The 19,867-nt window shown below is 52.3% G+C and overlaps 7 protein-coding genes across 7 annotated transcripts; 5 read left to right on the top strand and 2 right to left on the bottom strand.

The window, feature by feature from the left end:
• Positions 1-3,677: 3,677 nt before the first annotated feature.
• Positions 3,678-4,706, bottom strand: Z517_03161 (uncharacterized protein; the record flags this gene model as incomplete). Its single annotated transcript, XM_013432269.1, has 2 exons — positions 3,678-3,878; positions 4,038-4,706. 2 exons carry the CDS (start codon positions 4,704-4,706, stop codon positions 3,678-3,680), a joined length of 870 nt encoding a protein of 289 aa, XP_013287723.1.
• A 914-nt stretch (positions 4,707-5,620) lies between these two features.
• Positions 5,621-6,823, top strand: Z517_03160 (uncharacterized protein; the record flags this gene model as incomplete). The annotated part of the gene is made up of 1 exon (XM_013432268.1): positions 5,621-6,823. The coding sequence occupies one exon, from the start codon at positions 5,621-5,623 to the stop codon at positions 6,821-6,823; it is 1,203 nt and encodes a 400-aa protein (XP_013287722.1).
• Positions 6,824-7,198: 375 nt separating this feature from the next.
• On the top strand, positions 7,199-8,319 carry Z517_03159 (uncharacterized protein; the record flags this gene model as incomplete). Its single annotated transcript, XM_013432267.1, has 3 exons — positions 7,199-7,283; positions 7,456-7,601; positions 7,960-8,319. The coding sequence occupies 3 exons, from the start codon at positions 7,199-7,201 to the stop codon at positions 8,317-8,319; spliced, it is 591 nt and encodes a 196-aa protein (XP_013287721.1).
• Positions 8,320-8,706: 387 nt separating this feature from the next.
• Z517_03158 (uncharacterized protein) lies at positions 8,707-10,739 on the bottom strand (the record flags this gene model as incomplete). Its single annotated transcript, XM_013432266.1, has 4 exons — positions 8,707-9,739; positions 9,798-9,922; positions 9,975-10,267; positions 10,331-10,739. The coding sequence occupies 4 exons, from the start codon at positions 10,737-10,739 to the stop codon at positions 8,707-8,709; spliced, it is 1,860 nt and encodes a 619-aa protein (XP_013287720.1).
• A 1,564-nt stretch (positions 10,740-12,303) lies between these two features.
• On the top strand, positions 12,304-13,341 carry Z517_03157 (uncharacterized protein; the record flags this gene model as incomplete). Its single annotated transcript, XM_013432265.1, has 1 exon — positions 12,304-13,341. One exon carries the CDS (start codon positions 12,304-12,306, stop codon positions 13,339-13,341), a length of 1,038 nt encoding a protein of 345 aa, XP_013287719.1.
• A 2,329-nt stretch (positions 13,342-15,670) lies between these two features.
• Positions 15,671-17,595, top strand: Z517_03156 (uncharacterized protein; the record flags this gene model as incomplete). Its single annotated transcript, XM_013432264.1, has 3 exons — positions 15,671-15,927; positions 15,978-17,446; positions 17,498-17,595. 3 exons carry the CDS (start codon positions 15,671-15,673, stop codon positions 17,593-17,595), a joined length of 1,824 nt encoding a protein of 607 aa, XP_013287718.1.
• Positions 17,596-18,403: 808 nt separating this feature from the next.
• Positions 18,404-19,330, top strand: Z517_03155 (transcription elongation factor S-II; the record flags this gene model as incomplete). The annotated part of the gene is made up of 1 exon (XM_013432263.1): positions 18,404-19,330. The coding sequence occupies one exon, from the start codon at positions 18,404-18,406 to the stop codon at positions 19,328-19,330; it is 927 nt and encodes a 308-aa protein (XP_013287717.1).
• Between the last annotated feature and the right edge of the window lie 537 nt (positions 19,331-19,867).

Genomic DNA, 19,867 nt, shown 5'->3' with positions numbered 1-19,867 from the left:
CTCTATTCTGCTGTCATTCTTGTCCTTGTCCTCGTGACTTGGTAGAAGATAGGGCTCCCCCCTTTTTTTTTCCCGTGACAGTGGTTCGGAGCATGCCGACAGACAATCTATTTCACTTCTGTTCAAGAGGGTTTGGTTTTGTCAATGTTGACAACGATGATGACAGATTTACGGGGGGTTGATGACAGAGACAGAGACAGCGACGGAGACGGGGGCGGTGGCGGCGGCGGCGGCGGCGATCAAGTGACACTATCGACTATCGACTAGTTATCCAGTACGAGGTACTCCGTGCCGGGTAGTCATTGTTTGTCACAAGATGAGGTCAACTCTTCGACCTGGATCTAGACCTTGAACACGGCCCTGGACCTGGACCTGGACATTGATCGATGCCAACGCCGAGATGTTAGGACCCGGAAAAGGGGGGTTTTTGCCATATACACACACATACTGAGTACCCGACACAGACATAGGTATGTACTGGTGAAACACATTCTGAGCATACGAGGTACTCTGTACTTCTCCTCCACACTTTACTCGAATTACCTTTTGAGTATTACGATTCATTGGATAAAACCTAAGGTATGCACATAGACACCCTGGCAGTGATGTACCCATTACCTAGTCACCAGGTATCCCGTATCAGGCATGTCCCGAGTCAAGTATCAAACTGGAACTTTTGTTTCCCTTCCCCCGGAGAATTTACTCCAGCAGAATAGTGCCGCTACGAAAAACGACTCGTCTCCCCCCCCCCCCCCCCCCCCTTTTCCGCTTCCCCTTCCTCGTCCTGCCTCGTATCTCAGTCGCCCCTAGCGGGTGACTAGGCAAGCTAGGGTGACTCGTAGGATGTTTGAGTTGCTAGGAAAGAGGGGGGTCTGCAAAAGGTACGAGGTAAATGAATGCCTATTTGGACCTACGTCGGACAGTTAGTACGCGGTAGGGCTGACGGGGTCGTAGGGCTAGTTTTGAGGCCAGGCAGAGGCACGTTTGCTTTGATGTACCTAGTGCCACACTGCCAGGGGGGGGGGGGGGCATTTGGATAGTCAAGGCACTGGCATTGGTGCAGATACAGGGACGAGGTACAGATACCAAGTACACAGACAGGCACAGGGTGACAGGCACCTACAGGTGACAGACGGTAGATGTCAGATGATGGGGCAGTACATATACAGAACTCTGAGTACTCTGCACTACTGTTGTGAGTAGTACGTGGGAAATAGCGGTCCGCGCGCCAAGGCACCACCTACAAGTACATTGGCAATCTAACCTACCGAGTACCCGCCGGGATATGTAATACTCCCTTGTCCGGTACTCAGTACTCAGTACTCAGGAATTAGAGTGGACACAAGGTTCAAAAAGGGAAAGAGCTCTAACCTTTTCGATACTCCGCACTCTGCAGGTTGTCAGTACTCAGTACCGAGTACTCAGCACCCGTACCGGTAGGTAACTAGGTATTATGCGCCAGCTAATTACTCGCATCAATCTACATTACTCCATGCCCTCCATGCCTTCTCTATCCCTACAAGGTACTGGGTACATAGGTAGATACGTGCGCGACACCGGCGCCAGTGCCAGTGCCAGTATTGGCGCCTTACAGGGCCACATCCCACATCCCACAGCTGCGGCGCCACGGCGCCACGGCGACACGGCCCACGGGGGAGGGTGAATTACGAATACCGAGTACTTGTCCCCATAGTGTGTGTGTGTGTGTGAGTGAGCCTTGTACCGAAGGGGGCAAAGGTTCAGTGAATCCCTGATTGGTTGGGTGGTTAGCGAGAGACGACAGACAGGACCAAAGAGCAAAGGACCAAAGGATGGAGTAGATAGCTATCGTGCTACGAACAACGAGCAGAGTTACAGAGTATGCACCTCGACCAGGTAGGTAGGTACAATTACTCGGCACAATTACAATCAGGTAGGTAGGTAGGTAGATCCCTCCGATTCTTCACTTCTTACAAACATCCTCACGCGTACCGAATAATGACCTCGAGTATTATCAAGCACTGGCAAACATTCAAGACGCTCGTAAGACGAATGGGACTCCGATCAAACACAACGGGACCACGCCGACGCCGACATCCACCACCAAGACAAGAAGTCACTGTGAAGAGGACACACGCCACAAAGGACTCGATGTAGGACTCGTCGGTGCATCGCATCGTTGCATGTGAACGCACACGGGGGATACGTCCAGATACGGCAGCGGCCCTCATATTGACCCCCAGAAACATTGGGGTATTTCCGCTTCCCCTTGCCCTGTATGTACATAATAGGACATGCAAGTAGTAGTATGAAGTTGGTACTTGACTTAGATGACAGAGACATCCAGGAGAAGCACCAAACGGGACGAGGCGAGCGGGAGCATCACATCCCAGTAAGGAGACAACCTGGGACGCAAGGGACAGCAGGGACAGTAAGAACAACCGGAAGCGCCGTCAACGATGGGTGTCTTCCTTACGCTTCGCTTCTCAGATTTGTTCCAGAATGATGTGAAACCTAGGGTCCAAACTACACCTTTGTCGCACACAGAGCGGCATCAACGGTCGTGCCAACCTCATTGGGGCAGGTGGAAATAAGGCCGAGAAGGAAGCCAAAAGCTTGTCTTGTCTATCCCTGCATCTTGCTTTCGACTACCACGGTCAATCCCGGTAGAAAAGTACATGGTTAAATGGGATTTCACAACCCTGCAGTGGCGTAGCTGCAGAGTATCATTCTGGAGCCATGCCACCGAGATTTATCACACGTCGCAGCTTGTGCCATCGTCGAGGGAAACAGACCAAAAGAGGCAGAATGTCGGTAACCTGCAAAGTCATCATGATCGCGATGCCCCAACGACCTGGAAATAGTCCTGGAACCCTAGCGAGGGGTACTGTCTCCACCAAACAAGGGAAATCCATGCCACTGATTCGGAATATGTCCGGATAATCATCAAAAGAAGGCGGGGGCGGGAACGTCTCTTGAAACCTCAGAAGTCGGCATACTCTGAAAGATTGGAAGTCCAAACTTGCCAAATACCTGTGGGGAGACGCAATCTGGACACCTCTAGGGCGGCAAATGGGGTTATTGCCCTGTCGAGAAAATATTGCGAGAGGACAGCCTTGGACAGCCTAACCAGGAAAATCCGCTTGCACCAATGCTTTCCCCTATTGGGATCAAGGTGGGCCGTTGCTCCGGGTTCGTCTCTCAAGGGAACCCCAAGTCCAGAGCTCCGAACCAAAATCAGATCGCCAGTGAGAATGGAAATCCCATGTGAGTGGGGGCAGCGACAGCATCAAAGAATGGTGCGAGCAGGCGGTCATGTGCCTTGTCGCCCTATGACTGTACACCGCCATCCACGCTTCCGCTCCCTATGTAAATTGCTCCTTTTCCGCTCAATCGAGACGGTGTGCAATCTCAGCTTGCCCATCGCATTCCACAATGGTATAGGCGACGCCCAACACCTTCAAGGTGCCGCTGATCACGAAAGCACGGAGTTCCCCTTACCTCTTCCTCGAGGGCGATGAACAGAACCTCGATTCCGGATTGTGACCGCTCCCTCCACTCTGCTAGGTCCATACCGGAACACGAAGGCGCATGAGGCACGGGCAAAATGAGTCGGGCTCAGCTCGGGTGGACAGAGCAAGCCCTCGGTGGGAGCTTACCGACACTATCAGGAGTCCAAGGGATAAGCACAGATTACCTCACAAATACCTCGCCTTCTCGAATCTCGATGAGAAATCTGAGGCCTTCTTTACCATGTCCCTTCGCTGAGTGGCGGTGATCGTCGAACCCGACCCTATATCCTTTTCCCGATCAAAGGCACGAGCACTGGGATCATCGTCCAGAGGCTTGTCCTGGGACGCCGTATGAGTGGAGTAGAGCGATGGTCCACGTTGGGTCTCCTGTAAATGGTGGTAAGACAATCAGCTTTCAGCACGTGGGCTTGAAGGCGCAAAGTACAAAGGAGTAACGGGGTACGGCAAAATGCTATATGCCACGTAATCCTAACAGAGGAGAGAGAACAAAAGGAGGGTGTTATTGCCCAGAGAAGAAGATCTTACATTGTATTCCTTCAATCTTCGCGCTGTGGCTTCGTCATGAGGATTTCTCGCTGAACCAGAACTCGCCGACCTGGCCGACGTAGAAGCATCGTTGATGCCCATGACCTCCCTCTTTAATCTTGCTTGCTTCTGTTCGGGTGTTTCATACCACGAAGAGTCTCCTGAGCCTCCAGTAACTTGTGATGGACCCTTGGCTCCACGGCCGGTATTGAATTTACGATTCTTCAGTTTGGTGGGATCAACTCTTGCCGACCAGTCTCCGTTGGACGGTGCTATTGTCATCCATTCGTCACGTTTTATTGGCGCTGCCGACACTGTGTCCGTAGAGGTCTGCAGACCTATCGACGGAGACGTTGAAGACTTGGTAGGGTGGTCGTTGGTCGAGGGTAGACTGGGGCCGAAATCGTCGTTCCCGTCATCTGTGTCCGAGTGGTCTTCGTCTGTTGGTGGAGGGCTTGAGGGTGGGCGTTCATCTAAAGGTGCTGGTGGGAGGGTTGGACCTACAACTCGAGGCCGCTTTGAGGAAGGGTTTGTAGTTTCTTGCGCAGATTTTGCTGGAGGAAGGGGGCCGGTCGAGGAATCGGACGATGCGTCTTCATCTTCGTCTTCATCAAGGCTTCTCTTGCGGTTTTGCAGATGCGGAGGGAGTTGGGGGCCAATAGAAGGCATGGGTGCGAAGGGGTAGTACAGGCAATGACAGAATTGTGACTGAAGCGGTGGATATTAAGGAATGGAATCAGAGTGCTGGTTATGCACACTAGAAAAGGTTTGTCCTGAGGCTCAACTCTATTATGTGGTGCAGTTCCGCAGTCTGGGGATGGGATGACGGTGGCAATAGTGCCCGTCAAGCCTAATCGTTTTACTTGCCCACCTAGGTGCCTCGGCGACTCTGGTGCCTCTCCAAAGTAACCGCCCAGCAGTACTCGGTATAGCCCTGCCACCAGCTGCAGCCTCATGGGGGCTTCAGACGTCGACGGGTTCCTTCGTCGTTCTCTCCCCCCGACTGGTTTACGATCTGATACGTTCTCCCCATCACTCCAACAGATGCGACGACCAAATGTGCCCTCCTGCATAATGTTTCTACCATTGCTGCGCCCCGTGGGCGTCCTGTGTAGTCGATTCGATGAAGCTCCAGTTCCGCAGGCGCCTGGAACAAACGCCCTGGTCGATTTCGCAGCATCCACCCGGGTCTCTCTACCACTCACATAGCAAGCCTGCGAGACTTGTATCTCTTTGGTGATAGTTGACGGCTGGCCCCAGCACTTTCCATGCACCGTTTCCTTTACTGGTCAACCTCTTCCTGCAATTGCCATTCGAGGCGCTGGGCAAAGCACATGCAGGGTTCCAATTCCCCGAGTCCTAGAGCTGAACACCAGCAGCATCACTCCGCGAGTTGCCCTCCTCATTTTGCTCCTTGCTCCTCAATGTTCCCACTCTCTCATAATGTTGCCTTCTTTCTGAGCGTTATCTTCTCCTACCACTGACGAGTCGACCCAAGCTTGCGGACGCCCCGTCTGCTTCCCTCCTTAAATGCAATGTGAAAGATTCCCTCAACTCTGGAAGGCGTCCTACCGTTCAGCAACATGGGCGGAATTGATGTCTCCTCCGTGGTGAGCTCCATTATCTCGGCCTTTGGCAGTGGACTGGACATTTTCCATCGTCTAGGAGGGAAGAAAAGGAAAACCCGCGCCAGACTCCCTCGTCCAGCCGAAGAAGAAGAATGGCTACGACATTCGTTGAGGAACCGGCCTGTTGAGATCAAGCATGAATACGACCAGCAAGTGGCAAAATTCGGCCCTCGATTTGAAGTTGGCGACGCCGTTGCTCAGTCAAGCTTGGCCCATACGCTTCTTGTCCTCAACACTGGGTTGATCAACTTGATCAATCATGCCCTTTCCGGAGATCCTAGGACGATATCATCATCTAAGAGGACCTTGTTCAGCCTCTCGGAAACTGCTGCTGTTGACACCATGACCGCCATCGGACAGCTCGGTTCGCGTCTCAGCATTGTATCACCATCTAGGCTAGCCCTCGAGTCGAGGGAGAGCCGGAGGCCTGTCGAAAAGAATTCTCACAAAGAACACAAATCTAGTTCTAGATCGTCGACAAAAAAGACCACAAGGCCGCCGCCTCCAGCGCCGTTACTGGTTCGTGGCGGTTGGGTGAGATCCAGGAGCGGGTCCTCAGTTGTCTCTGGGGCCGCTGCAAAGAAAGCCAGGGGAGAGCAGACGGAGAAGCATCAACGATCCAAGTCAGATCCCACATTGTCGAAGTCGTCAGTAACCCGGTCCAGTGTTCCCAAGGCTAGGCAGGAAGAATCTGCAAGCGAAGTATCCGGTTGCACCTGTAAAACAACAGCCGTTCGAGCAGAAGGATCGAAGCCAGCCAACAGACGCAAGTCAAGCGAACAGCCACGGCCACAGAGTCAACGTAGCATGCTCATCCTGCCTGGGGACTTTTTTGAGGATATGCGAGCCGTTCCTGAGCAAGGTGTAGTCCAGCAACCACCCCCTCCACCGCCAAAGATCCCGCTACACAGCAGGCCCCACACGACACAATCACAGGCGCGTCCGACATCGACCATGACATTCATGACGGCCAGCACGAAGATTGGCGAGATACCGGAATCCAAGTGGACAGAGAGGGCATTGCCAGACGAAGGCGACGGGCAGCGGAGTATGCCGTACATTATCCCACCTCCGCTTGAACCGAGCGAGCAGAAGAGGAAGAAAGGCCTCAAGTTCTGGAAGAGAGAGGATAAGAGACGCGACGTTGCCGCCTATTGAGCCTTGCTTTGGGATTTCTGCTGCGGGCACCAGGCGTATGGTAACGAGGAAGGGCGTCTAGCGTCGGGTGTTTGACGAGGATCTTGGTCTTGGTACCGTTTGTTGACGAAAGTGATGAACTTGACTTCTGTAATTAATTGACGTGACCATGAGATTCCCCAATAGAATGATGTCCCAAGACTATCTAATGTTTTTTTTTCTTTCTTTTGATATAAATCGCGTGAACTGGTGGATGCTGCGTGTTTGTAGATCCCTTGCCACTGCAGCCTTGTGCTCCACACTCTAGATATTGATTTGTTTCTCATTCATTTCCCCACACATTTGCTTCTACATCCTTGAGACACATACATCGATACATCGACGACACAAGCCACCATGGCGACAGCAGCGACAGACAAGATCCCCGTCCCGAAGCCAGGGGAGGGCGAGCCGATTGTGTTTTTCGACATTCAGATTGGCGGTAAGTCATGAATGGAGGGATCCTCTGCTTCTCCCTTTCAGCTACGGCGAGGATTAGAAAAAAAATTCCTGGAAATAAACAACAACAATCCCCCTGCCCTACCCTAGTCTCTTCCTCCCTCCTCCTCCCTGGCTCTCTCTAACTGACTAACTAATCTCATCCATCCGCAAAGGCGAACCACTCGGCCGGATAAAGATGCACCTCTTCTCCAACACGGTGCCCAAGACGGCCGAGAACTTCCGCCAGTTCTGCACGGGCGAGCACAAGGGCATGGGCAACAAGCCGATGGGGTATAAGGGGAGCAAGTTCCACCGGGTGGTAAGTTTTTTTTTGGGTCCTCCTTTGGTCATTCTTAGGTGTTTGGAGGGGTTTGTCGAGGGAGACCGAGGGAAAAGTGAGATGGGAAGGGAAGATTCAAAATGTGTCCTGACCGACGGTCATCTCGAGCCAGAGTTGGCTGGCTGGCTGGCTGGCTGGCTAGCGGGATGAGCTGTCCGCCAGCTAGGTGCCTCAGGAAGAGAGAAACGGGCAGAAAAGCCCATCTTATTGCTATTCTGCATACCTATACCTACCTAGATAGTCACCTCCCCTCCCTCCCCATTCTCTTCCCACCTCCCCTCCAACCAAACGAACCAACTAACTCCTCCCCCCCCTTCTCCCCGTTGATGGAAAACAGATAAAAAACTTCATGATCCAAGGCGGCGACTTCCTCCACTCGGACGGCACGGGCAGCACGAGCATCTACAACAACGCCGCCTTCGCCGACGAGTCATTTGCCATAAAGCACACCCGCCCCGGTTTGCTATCCATGGCAAACTCGGGCCCCAACACCAACGGGTGTCAGTTCTTCATCACCTGCGCGGCCGCCCCCTGGCTGGACAACAAGCACGTCGTGTTTGGGCAGGTCGCGGATGACGAGGAGAGCATGAAGGTCGTGCGCATGATTGAGAATACGAGGACCGCCGGGCCCGGGGGGAGGGGCCAGGGCGAACGGCCCGTGCTGGACGTCAGGATCGTGCAGTGCGGTGAGATGTAATTCCAAAAATTCCGAAGGTCTGGAAGATGGCAGAGGAGAAATGTCGTGGGTGGCTCAGCCTCAGGGCAGGAACTGGGTGTTTTGGCAAAGCGTGGAAAGGAAGAAAGGGAGAACAGAACACGAGCCAGTCTTCCTCGTGTCAACCCCATGTCGGGGAGCTGAGGGATCAAGTCAAGTCAACACAGTGCTTTTCTTCTCTACAGTGACTTACGTCAAGGCACCGTCGAGAGGATTTCCAGAGGATAGATAGTCCAACCAACCAACTAACCAACCAAAAGAGGCCACTCGAGCGCAAGGACTAATCCCGATCATCATGTGCTCATCGATCATACCGTCAATAATAATGTACACTTTAAGCGTGGCTGCCTCGTTTCCTGCGGCGTGCCATCATTCGATCCTGGGCAACGAGTCCCTCGCCTCCCTTAATACAAGATACTCAATAACGTCAATCTCACCAGACCGAGCCAGTGATAACGTGGGGAACGGCGAATACGGGGTCCCTTTCATCGTCGCCGCCACCCGTTGACCTTTACCACCAGGACTCCCGCTCTCTTCTTGTAGTAACCTCTTTGGGGCACCGAGCATCCAAACCCCCTCCTGTTCCCATCGTCTCTGCCTTTGGACAGAACCTTCCCAGTCTCGTCGCCATTGCAGCACGAGATCGGTGTGCCAGAGATTGCCCATTTTCGAGGGTCCGTTGAGGGAGGTTTCGATCTCGGTCCAGCTTCTAGCCCCGTCATCAAGAGAGGTACTGCCAGAAGTCCCAAAGGGCTTGCCGACTGAACCCTGGCTGAGGTTGAGCCACAGGTTGACGTGGATGATATGGCCCATTGTGCGGAGTCGGTTGTCTCGCTGTTGGAGCAGGAAACTTCCAAGCACTATGGCAGACCACGTCAGGCACATTCTCTGTTCAGAAGACTCGGAGAAACCTTCGAGTTGCTGATTGATAAATGTACTGGCAATGTCTTTCAGAGTTGGCAAGAAGTCGAACCTGCCAGACTGGTCCCCTTCTCCCCCTGTTGTCTCTGACATTTCTCCAAAATGGCGACGGTGAAGCTGCAGACAAAATCCAATAAGCGCACAGCACAATTGGAGCTCCGTTGGACTGAGGTCGTCGCATGATTGCAGTGTTTGGCTAAATCCACGGCACTGCTCAATAAGTTCCAGGGACCGTCTGCTACGCCTGGTAGCGCCCTGCAACGTCTGTAGTCTATTCAACAGCCGTTTCATTGAATTCAGCAATGCGGCGAGTTCAGCTGAGAGGTCTAGCCCAGAGAGCAACGTCGGGGAGTGTGCGCGCATATGGCGTCTGGGCGGAGTACTTCGTCGTGATTGCGAGTCGCTCCTCTTGGGTCCCGATGGGCTGCTGTGATTGCGAACGAGGACTGTTCGATTCCGGTAGTCGTGTAGGGCTTTCCAGCTGCACAGCGTCAATCACTCCGATAGTCTTCCAATATTGCAAGTGACTGTAGACTTACCTCTCTAGTCGGTTCTCCACCACGCGAGCGACACCAGTGTTCGGGTGGTCGTCGATATAACGTTGTGCAATGGTTCGGAATGCTTCGAAATGGGCAATAAACGCTTCCGCCTCACTCGACATGTACTGCCAGATGTCAGCTGGTCTTCTGGCCCAAGGGTATGCAATCAAAGCTTACTGCAATGCTGATCATACGGCCTACCGTAAAGATGACAGCTTCTTCGGGTCCCTCGTCGGAAGATATTCTTCGTCGCAACCTCGTCATTGCTAAGCCACGATGATACAGCATTAACCTGTCCTCCGACGGACTCTTGCCCTGAGATAGAGCCCACGCTGTTTGGCTGACGGCCACAGTCGCATCAAACAGCATAGCATCTTGAATCGCGAGTGGCCAGCACAAGTCCAGTTGTGTGTTGTACCCCATCAGATGGTCAAAATTGCCCGCCTTATGGGGAGCCCATACGTGGATATCTGATGAAATGGTCAACGAGGTCCCTGAATCAACCTCAAGTTTGCCATGGGCTATGTACTCACGATAATCAACCATGAACATGACCTCCTTTGTATTAGTACCGGGAAAAGCGCTGAAGGGATCTGCTCGCAGTCCTGTTCGAAGAGCAAGGTTCATCTGGGTCGTGTTTGACTCGCCCAACTCAGTCGACTGTTCCCCAGGTGTCTTGCTTTCTAGAGGGGATTCCTTTCGTAGACTCTCGACCGGAGGTGTAGACGATGTTGACCTCCACCCCACCAAGCTCCGGGCATATCCAGCATCTTGCTGCGCTGAAAGTCTTTGCTGTTGGCGTTTTCCTGCACTTTGAAATCGCCGTGCTTGGCTAGAGACCAGCTTGGATCTGTCTCTCCGACGCGGCTCCGGACCTTGGTCAATGAAGACGTGCCCCGGAACGTTTGCTGAAGGACTGCTTGTCTTGGGCTGTTCCGGCATATGCGAATGATCTATCACCTTAAGGGGGAAAAGGTGGAAAACGTGAATGGAAATGGATTTATCCAGGGATTTTCTGCAGGTGATATATGAACCTTGCCGTCCTTCGCCATGGAAGCTAATGACCCGTGCTGGCTTTACCCTTGCATATTTGCCTCATCCAGCGCTAAATAGGTATCTTGAACCTTTGATCGATGACTCAGCTCGCGGGACAACAATCGAGGTTGGTGGAATAGAAGTGGCTTATTCAAATCACTTCTACTCGCGCTTGCTAGGGATATCGAGACCGAGACTCCCCCATGCGCGAGATTCTGGACTTGAGGGCAGCTTGAGAAGCTGCAAGGCTTTTTGCCCGAGATCAGCCCAGCCTATGATGTGCTCGCGTACGCCGAAACGATACAGCACTTCGTGTATATCCGCCGGAACTTTCCTTTGTACTTAGCAGCAATTGCAATCCGTCTAAAATCCGATTGATCAAGCATCCAGCCTCGTAGGGAGGGGCATGGACGATCGTCGTTTGACTAATAATGAAAGGGTCACCGCACAATAGATCCGGGGTCAGCTCGAAGCCATCTTGCTCTTTGCATGAGGCGCAGCAGCAACAAACAACCAGAAGTCCAGACTAGCTTGCTAGTGCTCGTTTGATTGATAATGTCTCGTATTCAGATATTCTCGCTCCATCCTGTGGCAAAGGCATGAAGACATTTGACTTTGTTCCCGAGCCACTTCAACGCTTGGCTTTGTCCATCTTGACCGTTGATGAAGATCTGTCGCTTCAGTGTCGCTTCGGTGCTTGGCCACCTCGAAGGCGTCGTGTGTCATTCGTTGTCCTCCCTCCTTGTCTACCGTATTCGGCAGGCGCTATGGAAGATGCACCCAAAAAGTTCACGAGTCGAATAGAAGTTTGCGATCAACGAGGACAATAAGCTCCTACAGACTTCCGTTTCCAGACGTATGATATGTTGCTGCTGCAACTTGTTAAAGCAGCCTTCACTAAGTTCGAGTCCCAGGTGACGACGGCGCATCACTTACCTTAACCTCTCATTGCCCTAGCGAAACCAGCCCAACGGCCAATCGAGTACGAGGACGAGGACGGAGTGATACGATATGACCCAGAAAGAGCCTCTCGATCGGGCGAATATTGCTACATTGGCCCTTGAAAGCATTCCGATGCGCAATCATGAGGAATCCATGCCTGGCCACTGTGACCGATCTGGGTTAAACTTGTCTCGTCTCTAATTGGCTGTCGTTGTGCCGGGATCAATGGTCTTCAAACCTAGGAGGGGGATTCGGACTCGAATGCCATGTAATGTCCAAGAATGTCTTGATGCATTGTCCTCTTAAATCACGGTTCGCTCGAAGACTCTGTGAATAAGCAAGATGCTTGGTGAGAAGACGTCAGTCCTCGTGAACCCTTGTAAGGTCTATTGAGGAGGGCTCGAAGGCGACGTATAAAGACTGTCTGGATTAACCCTGTCAAGGTTCATCCTACAACAGTTGTCAAGACCTTCTGTGAGTACATAACATATTCCCACGTTGTGACAACGGCCATCTCATTTTCGAACAAATGGGTTCCATATCAGAACGCGCCATTCCGGCAGGAAGTCTGGTCGTCGTGAGTGGTGCCAATGGTTTTATCGCGAGCCACGTCGTTGATCAGCTTCTGCTGGCTGGCTATCGTGTCAGGGGAACGGTCCGCAACTCTCAGAAGTCTGCATGGTTGATTGACTATTTTGGCAACAAATATGGTCCCGGCAAGTTCGAGCTGATCGAAGTGCCAGAAATGGCCAAAGATGGAGCGTTCGACGACGCTATAAAAGGCGCCTCTGGATTCATTCACACAGCAACACCCGTGATGGTGTCGTACGATCCAAATGAAGGCATTCCAATCGTGGTAAATGGCACTCTGAACGCACTCGAAGCTGCGGCCAGTGAGCCCTCAATCAAGCGCTTTGTGCTGACTTCGTCTTCCACTGCTGCGATCAGCCCAAAGCCAAATGTCGAGTTCAGCGCAGATGAATCGACTTGGAATGACGAAGCCGTCAAGGCAGCCTGGGCTCCTCCTCCCTACGAAGGCGAACAGAGAAAACTCGATGTGTATTCGGCTAGCAAGACACAGGGAGAGCAAGCTGCTTGGAAGTTTATGAAAGAGAAGAAGCCTGGCTTTGTCTTGAACACAGTTCTGCCAAACTGCAACATGGGTCTAGTGCTCTCACCTGAACATCAAGGAGCACCAAGCACAATCGGCTGGCTCAAGGCACTCTGGAACGAGTTCAAGGGGCAAGAGAAGCTCGCATTCAATCCGCCGCAATACTATGTGAACGTTCAAGACAACGCCCGCATCCACGTCGGCGCCCTGATTTGTCCGGATGTCCAAGGAGAGCGCTTGTTTGCGTTCGCGTACCCTTTCAACTGGAATGATATTCTGGCCATATACAGGAAGTTGTACCCTGAGCACAAATTCATGGATGATCTACCCGATCTCGGCAGGGATCTCAGCAAGATCTCGAACGGAAGAGCAGAGGAGATTGTAAAGCGGTTTGGAAGACCAGGATGGACGAAATTGGAGGATACAGTTCGTGACACTACGAAGGATTGGGCTTGAGGCGGAAGGCATGAGTAGTCCATCAAGGAGAAATTGATTTGATTCAAACGATTCTTAAGATTGGACAAGATGTGGTTAGAAGTATCACGTGAAATGTCACGTGATAAATCTACCGAAGTACTCTGTTAGGAACGCGCAATTCCGAACCCAGCCCGACTTTTTCCTAGCCTCTCTCCTGTCCTCAATCCAAGAATCGTCCTCCGCAAATCGCAGGGCGTCATCATGATGAGTCTCCCATAGCAAGAGGCTTCTTTGGCCCGCGGAACTTGGGACCCAAGAAATGATACTTATTCAACAGCCGGCCATTCGGCAAGTTGAGGATTATGTAGGAGACCTCAAGTTCTTCCCTTATCTGTCGTATTCCAACGTTTCGAGTCACTCTTTCAGTTCCTTCGTTACTTTTTACCTTGATTCTTGATCTGTCTTCACACCAGCTTTGCTCCTCGTCAACATGAGGTACCAAACTCTCCGATTTACCATGTTCTACAAAGAGCCCAAGCATGAGACCAGACAGGCATCGAATGCGCAACCCTCACACGGATCATTGACCTCCGGGTCTAGTTTGCGTTCACCGACTTCGACAGCTTCTCTTTTATCAAGATACTCGACAAATTCGACATCCGACCAACGGACAAGGAGTGAGGGAGAGGCAAGAAGAAGATGATGATGAGCAGGGTGACGCAAATATATATCTCACACCCAGTGGAAGCCCGTCTTAACCAAGTGGTTCTGCGCGCCAAAGACAAAAACCAGCGCAGTTGACTCTTCCCTGGGTTTTTGGGAGGGACTCCAAAACATCCGACCGGCATGTGGATCGAATCAATTTCGGGAAGTACGCACCCAATATCAAAGTCGATCGTGTGCTTCCGCACCTTGAGGCAGCACGATCCTGGCGAGACTCCTGCACTTGGTAGGTGAAGCCACAACAAACCAATTGCATGGACAGCCACATATCGGGATGCTCACCCCTCGGCCGCCGAACATCGTCAATGCGTCACCGGCGTGGATGTTCTTAAAACCTTACAGTGTGGACTAATGATTGATGAGAGAAACGCATGTGATCACTGATTGACAGCTGTTAAATATGGACGTACATGTGAAGTTGAGGCTGGTCATGTACGAGGTACGATGCATGGAGTAAAGAGCTGTGAGGACATGACATGTGGACTACAAGTATACCTAATGATACCCAATATGAATTTGATCTCAAAGTGGATTCTCGAGGAGTTGCTATAATGATCATTTGATTTGATTGAAAGGGAAAAGCCATGTGACATCGTGTTTCCTACATTGCATCACCTGAGGTCGTGTCCTTACCGCCTAATACCCAAAACTTGGTATTTTTCACATGCCTCGGACTGGTTAATTCCTACTAGGTAAGTGTGGACAGGGGAATCAGGTTTAGGGGCCCTCGGGGATCGAGCCAGGCTGGAAGGCCGCGGGCATTGAGACCGAAGCATGTGAAGTCCGCGGACTCGGGCTTGGAGAAGGCTTGTGCGGAGACCCCAGCACAAGAGCCTGGAGCGACTCCTGTAGGGGTGTAGGGGCCCCGGGGCGCAGAATGCAGGCGAGAACTGCGACCCTGATCTGGTCTGTTGTAACTGATGAAAGGAAATTTCCCCGGCCAAGCTGGGACACAGTCCTTTAGAAGTCGGCGAATATGACAAGCTTTCCTGGATCCCACAAGGTACAAAAGCCGAACTCAAACAACGCCTGAGAGGACAGTCAATAATTCTTTGTTCTTGCGAAGCTGAGTCCAAGATCGCTGTGTGTGGACCTGGCACTTGAGTATTACCTGTACTCGTAAGCGGAACGCGGAATAATTCAAGGTTGCGGGCGCCAACCAACCAGCTGGAACATATTTGGCAGTCAGCGGCTGGCAGGTGGCAGGTTACCGGGAAGCCGAGGTTCATTTCATGTGAATTGTCTTCCTCCTCGCTCCTAGGTTGCCCAGTGGCATAAACGACAATTGACTGCGTCGAGTCCCCGTTACTGCGCAGGTGATCGTTTTCATCTCGCTCAAGCTTCGAAAACTCATCATCCTTCTTCTCTCTTTCCTTTCCATACCTCTCACCTCCTCCCATCCGTCTATTGCCGCCTTCGAATTACTTCCTGTCTGTCCGAAAAATGACCCCTCCTCGTGTCATTGTTGTTGGCGGTGGCCGTACGGAACCCTCCCTCTTTTGATGCTGGTGCAGTTGATGAGCTAACTCTGCGACATCACAGTGTCTGGTCTCAGTGCCGCCCATACCGTCTACCTTAATGGAGGCAACGTCCTTGTTTTGGACAAGAATAGTGTGTGGAATCGAGGGTCTTCCATGACGAGACAATGGCTAACACAAACGCAGACTTCTTCGGTGGCAACTCTACAAAAGCCACCTCTGGTATCAACGGTGCACTCACCCGAACTCAAGTCGATCTCGGCATTCAAGATAGTGTGAAGCAATTTTACGAGGATACGCTCAAGTCAGCCCGTGACAAGGCCAGACCAGATCTCATCCGAGTGCTCACATACCAATCCGCGGCTGCCGTGGAATGGCTTCAGGATGTCTTCAATCTCGACCTGACTCTTGTTTCTCGATTGGGGTATGTGAGATTTCGAATCCTTGAAATACCGGGTCTAATGCAGTGTATAGCGGTCACTCCTTCCCCCGAACCCACCGAGGACATGATGCGAAATTCCCCGGTATGGCAATCACCTATGCTCTGATGCAAAGACTAGAAGAGCTATGCGAGTCGGACCCTGAGAGAGTTCAAGTCATCAAGAAGGCCAAGGTCACGTCTTTGAACACAGAGGGCAACCTGATCACCGGTGTTACCTACGAATATGACGGAGCGTCGCACTCGGTGGATGGCGTAGTCGTTCTGGCCACTGGCGGATATGCGGCCGACTTCACAGAGACATCCCTTCTCAAGAAGCACAGACCAGACACGTTCAATCTGTCTTCGACCAACGGCACACACGCCACTGGTGACGGGCACAAGATGTTGATGGCAATTGGTGCAAATGACATTGACATGGACAAGGTTCAGGTCCACCCTACCGGTCTAGTCGATCCTAAGGATCCCAACTCCAAGTGGAAGTTTTTGGCTGCTGAGGCCCTGCGAGGTGAAGGTGGTGTTCTGCTCAACAGCGACGGCCAACGATTCTGTGACGATCTCGGTCACCGTGACTACGTCTCTGGCAAGATGTGGGAGGAGAAGGAGAAGGGCAAATGGCCCATTCGCCTGGTTCTCAACTCCAAGGCCTCCAATGTCCTTGATTTCCATACCCGGCACTACTCCGGTCGTGGCTTGATGAAAAAGATGACCGGCAAGGAGCTGGCCAAGGAGATCGGCTGCGGTGAGGCTGCGCTGGACAAGCAGTTCAAGGAGTACAACGCTATTGCCAAAGGCGAAAAGAAGGATCCGTGGGGAAAGAAATATTTCCACAACATGCCCATGGACATCAACGACACTTTCCACGTTGCACTGATGGAGCCTGTGCTGCACTTTACCATGGGTGGTATGGAGATCAACGACAAGGCCCAAGTGCTCAACAGGGAACATAAACCCTTTGAAGCTCTCTTCGCCTGTGGTGAACTTGCAGGCGGCGTTCACGGTGCCAACCGTCTCGGTGGCTCCTCACTGTTGGGCTGTGTGGTCTACGGGCGTGTTGCAGGTGCATCGGCGTCTCAATACCTGTTGCAGAAGCTTACCACCCAGGGAGGTGCCGCCGGAGCCTCTCAGCGTCTGGGTCAGATCTCGCTACATATTGATCCCAGCACTCCCGGGAAGATCTCAGTGGAATGGGGTAGTGGTAGTGGATCCTCGGGACCCTCAGCAAGGACTGAGACAATCTCACAGCAAGCCCAAAAGAGCGCGGCTCCGGTGATGGACGGTGACAAGAGCCAAGATCCTGGCAAGAAGAAGGATGTCAACGACATCAGTAACTTCAAGGTCCCAGAGCAAGAGTACAGTCTGGAGGAGGTCGCCAAACACAACAAGAAGGATGACCTGTGGATTGCCGTCAAGGGTGTCGTGATGGACGTCACCAACTGGCTCGATGAGCATCCAGGTGGTCCCCAAGCGCTGTTCAGCCACATGGGCAAAGATGCTACAGAAGGTAAGCCTGCAAGATCTCAATTTGACGGTATACTTGCTAACATCTGCACAGAGTTCGAGATGCTTCACGACGACGAAGTGATTCCGAAATATGCAGCTGACATTGTCATTGGCCGCGTCAAGGGTCAAGAAGTTCGACTGGAATATTAGGTCGCGTGATCAGTGTCTCCTTCGGAAGCATTTTGGGTTGGGAGACAGCATGGAGTTGACCCTTGTATCATGTGCAGCTATAGCATTTGTATGTTCTGAGACTAAAAATAAATCAAGCTGCCTTTGTCAAATCCACTTCCGGGACATATTATGTATGTTGCATGCCTGTTGTTGTAGTGAGGAGACTTTTTGGTGTCTCGGTCTTGCTCGGTGTGTCTGGAAACGGAAATTCCTGGTTCTAATGACAGTCATTTGACTCCACCTCCGGAACCGTTATTTCGCTCGCCTCAACTCCCTCGCAAGGCCTTATGCGACATCTTTCCTTCTGTTACCAGCTTTGATCTCGTGGGCCAGCACATCTGAGGACTTATCCAAGACCGTGGACCCTGGGACAGTGCGGAATGGTCGCAGCGAGATATTGATTCAGGTAAGGACTGCCTGATGGAACTCATGCATCTCGCCCACATCCCACCTTCTGAACGAGGCCCAACACTGCGCGCACCCGAAGAGACAAGCTCACCGCGAGGAAGTCGGGAGAGGAGGTTTCCCACGAGGCCTGAAGGCTGCGCGCACAGTGCCTGGGGGTGCGATGCTCACCGGGAGTCTTCATGTTCTAACTGTGTTCTGCCTGCCATGATCCTCTCCCACCTTTGGTCACTTCACTCTGACTTGCTAATCACCATCAAGTAAATAGGGAAACACCGTCGCCGACTCTGTCCGAACCCTCAGCACTCATTCGGGATTCGTCACTGCCGTTCACGCCTGATTCGCTCTCTCCGCCGAAACCACACATTTCTCCACTGTCGAGATGGATCGCAGGGAGATCCTCTCTAAAGGCTCGGCACTCCAAAAAGCTATTGCCGCGAAGGAGCCGTCTGCAAATATCCTGACAATTCTGCGCGACCTAAAGGCGAACGTACGGCCTAGCGAAGAACTTTTGCGCGCCACGGGAATAGGCAAGATCGTTAATAAAGTGAAGGGAGTACCTAATGTGGACCCTCAAGTCAGCCAACTCGCTGCAGAGATAATATCCCGCTGGCGGCATGTGGTGAACGAGCAAAAATTGGCGAGCGGGACGTCTACACCTACCGCCAACGGGGCGAGGTCGAATGGCACGAGCTCGCCGGTACCTCAGAAGCCCGCCACACCCACGCCAAAGGCGGCCAGCCCTGGAGTTGCACCTGATAAACGCAACTGGAAAACGGATAAAGTACCGCGCGACGAGTTGACATCCGACACGGCTCGAAACAACTGTATCGGGCTCATCTACGATGGTCTATGTCTGGGTTCCGAAATTCCCATGAAACAGATCCTTGACCTGGCCAAGCAAATCGAGACCGCTGCCCTCAATCTCCCTGACGCTAAAGGGTCCTCGGCTTCAACCGTGTACAAAGACAAAATCCGCTCTTTGTACCAGAACCTCAAGAATAAATCCAACCCCGGACTGCGAGTGCGCATTTTGTCGGGGGAAGTTACCGCACAACGATTTGTCACCATGTCACACGAAGAGATGAAATCGCGGCAACAACTAGAGGAAGACCGCAAGATAGCAAAGGAGAACATGAATAATGCCATGGTGGCACAGGAAGAGAAGTCCGTGAGTACTTCTCTGGAGTGCGGAAAGTGTCACCAGAAAAAGGTCAGCTATTCTCAAGCGCAGACGCGGAGTGCTGATGAACCGATGACAACCTTTTGCGAGTGTCTTAATTGTGGCAACCGGTGGAAATTCTCTTGAGATTTGCGCAAAACTAATGTACTACTGGATTTTTTGGGCGGGTTATGTGATTCAAAGTGGCACCAAAGGGGCAAGCAATCCTGGGCAACACTTGGAGCTGGTTTCTTCAAAAGAAATGGATCTTGGGAGAAGAAGAGAGACAAGCTTGAGGTGGTATCGGGGGTGTCCTTGTTCGCGGTTGACTCCAGCCAACAGAAGAGACGAATGCAAGCTGGTGTCGCGTGCCGTGCATTGGGAAGCCGAGTTCTCCAGACGACTATTGCCAAGTGCGCTACCAGCTGATCTTCTCATTCTACGCTTCTGGTGGATGTTGACAAATCTAGGTGTCGCACTCGTGGAAAGCCAGGCAGCGAGTGGTCAGACCGTATGCTGAAAGACGACCAGTCGACGAAAAGCCCGCCATGGAGGCGCCCAGCACGGCTCTAAACGGGCGGAGACAATGGACAAGACTCACTGCGAGGCCGCATAGAGATTGTTGCAGACACAAAGGCAGAGCAAGATGAAAGCGGCCAACTGCTGAACACTGGGTCTGTGGGC

This window comes from Fonsecaea pedrosoi (assembly GCF_000835455.1).
Source record: "Fonsecaea pedrosoi CBS 271.37 unplaced genomic scaffold supercont1.2, whole genome shotgun sequence".
NCBI lineage: Eukaryota > Fungi > Ascomycota > Eurotiomycetes > Chaetothyriales > Herpotrichiellaceae > Fonsecaea > Fonsecaea pedrosoi.
Note: the sequence above shows the minus strand (reverse complement) of the source record. Positions and strands in the feature narration are given on the sequence as shown.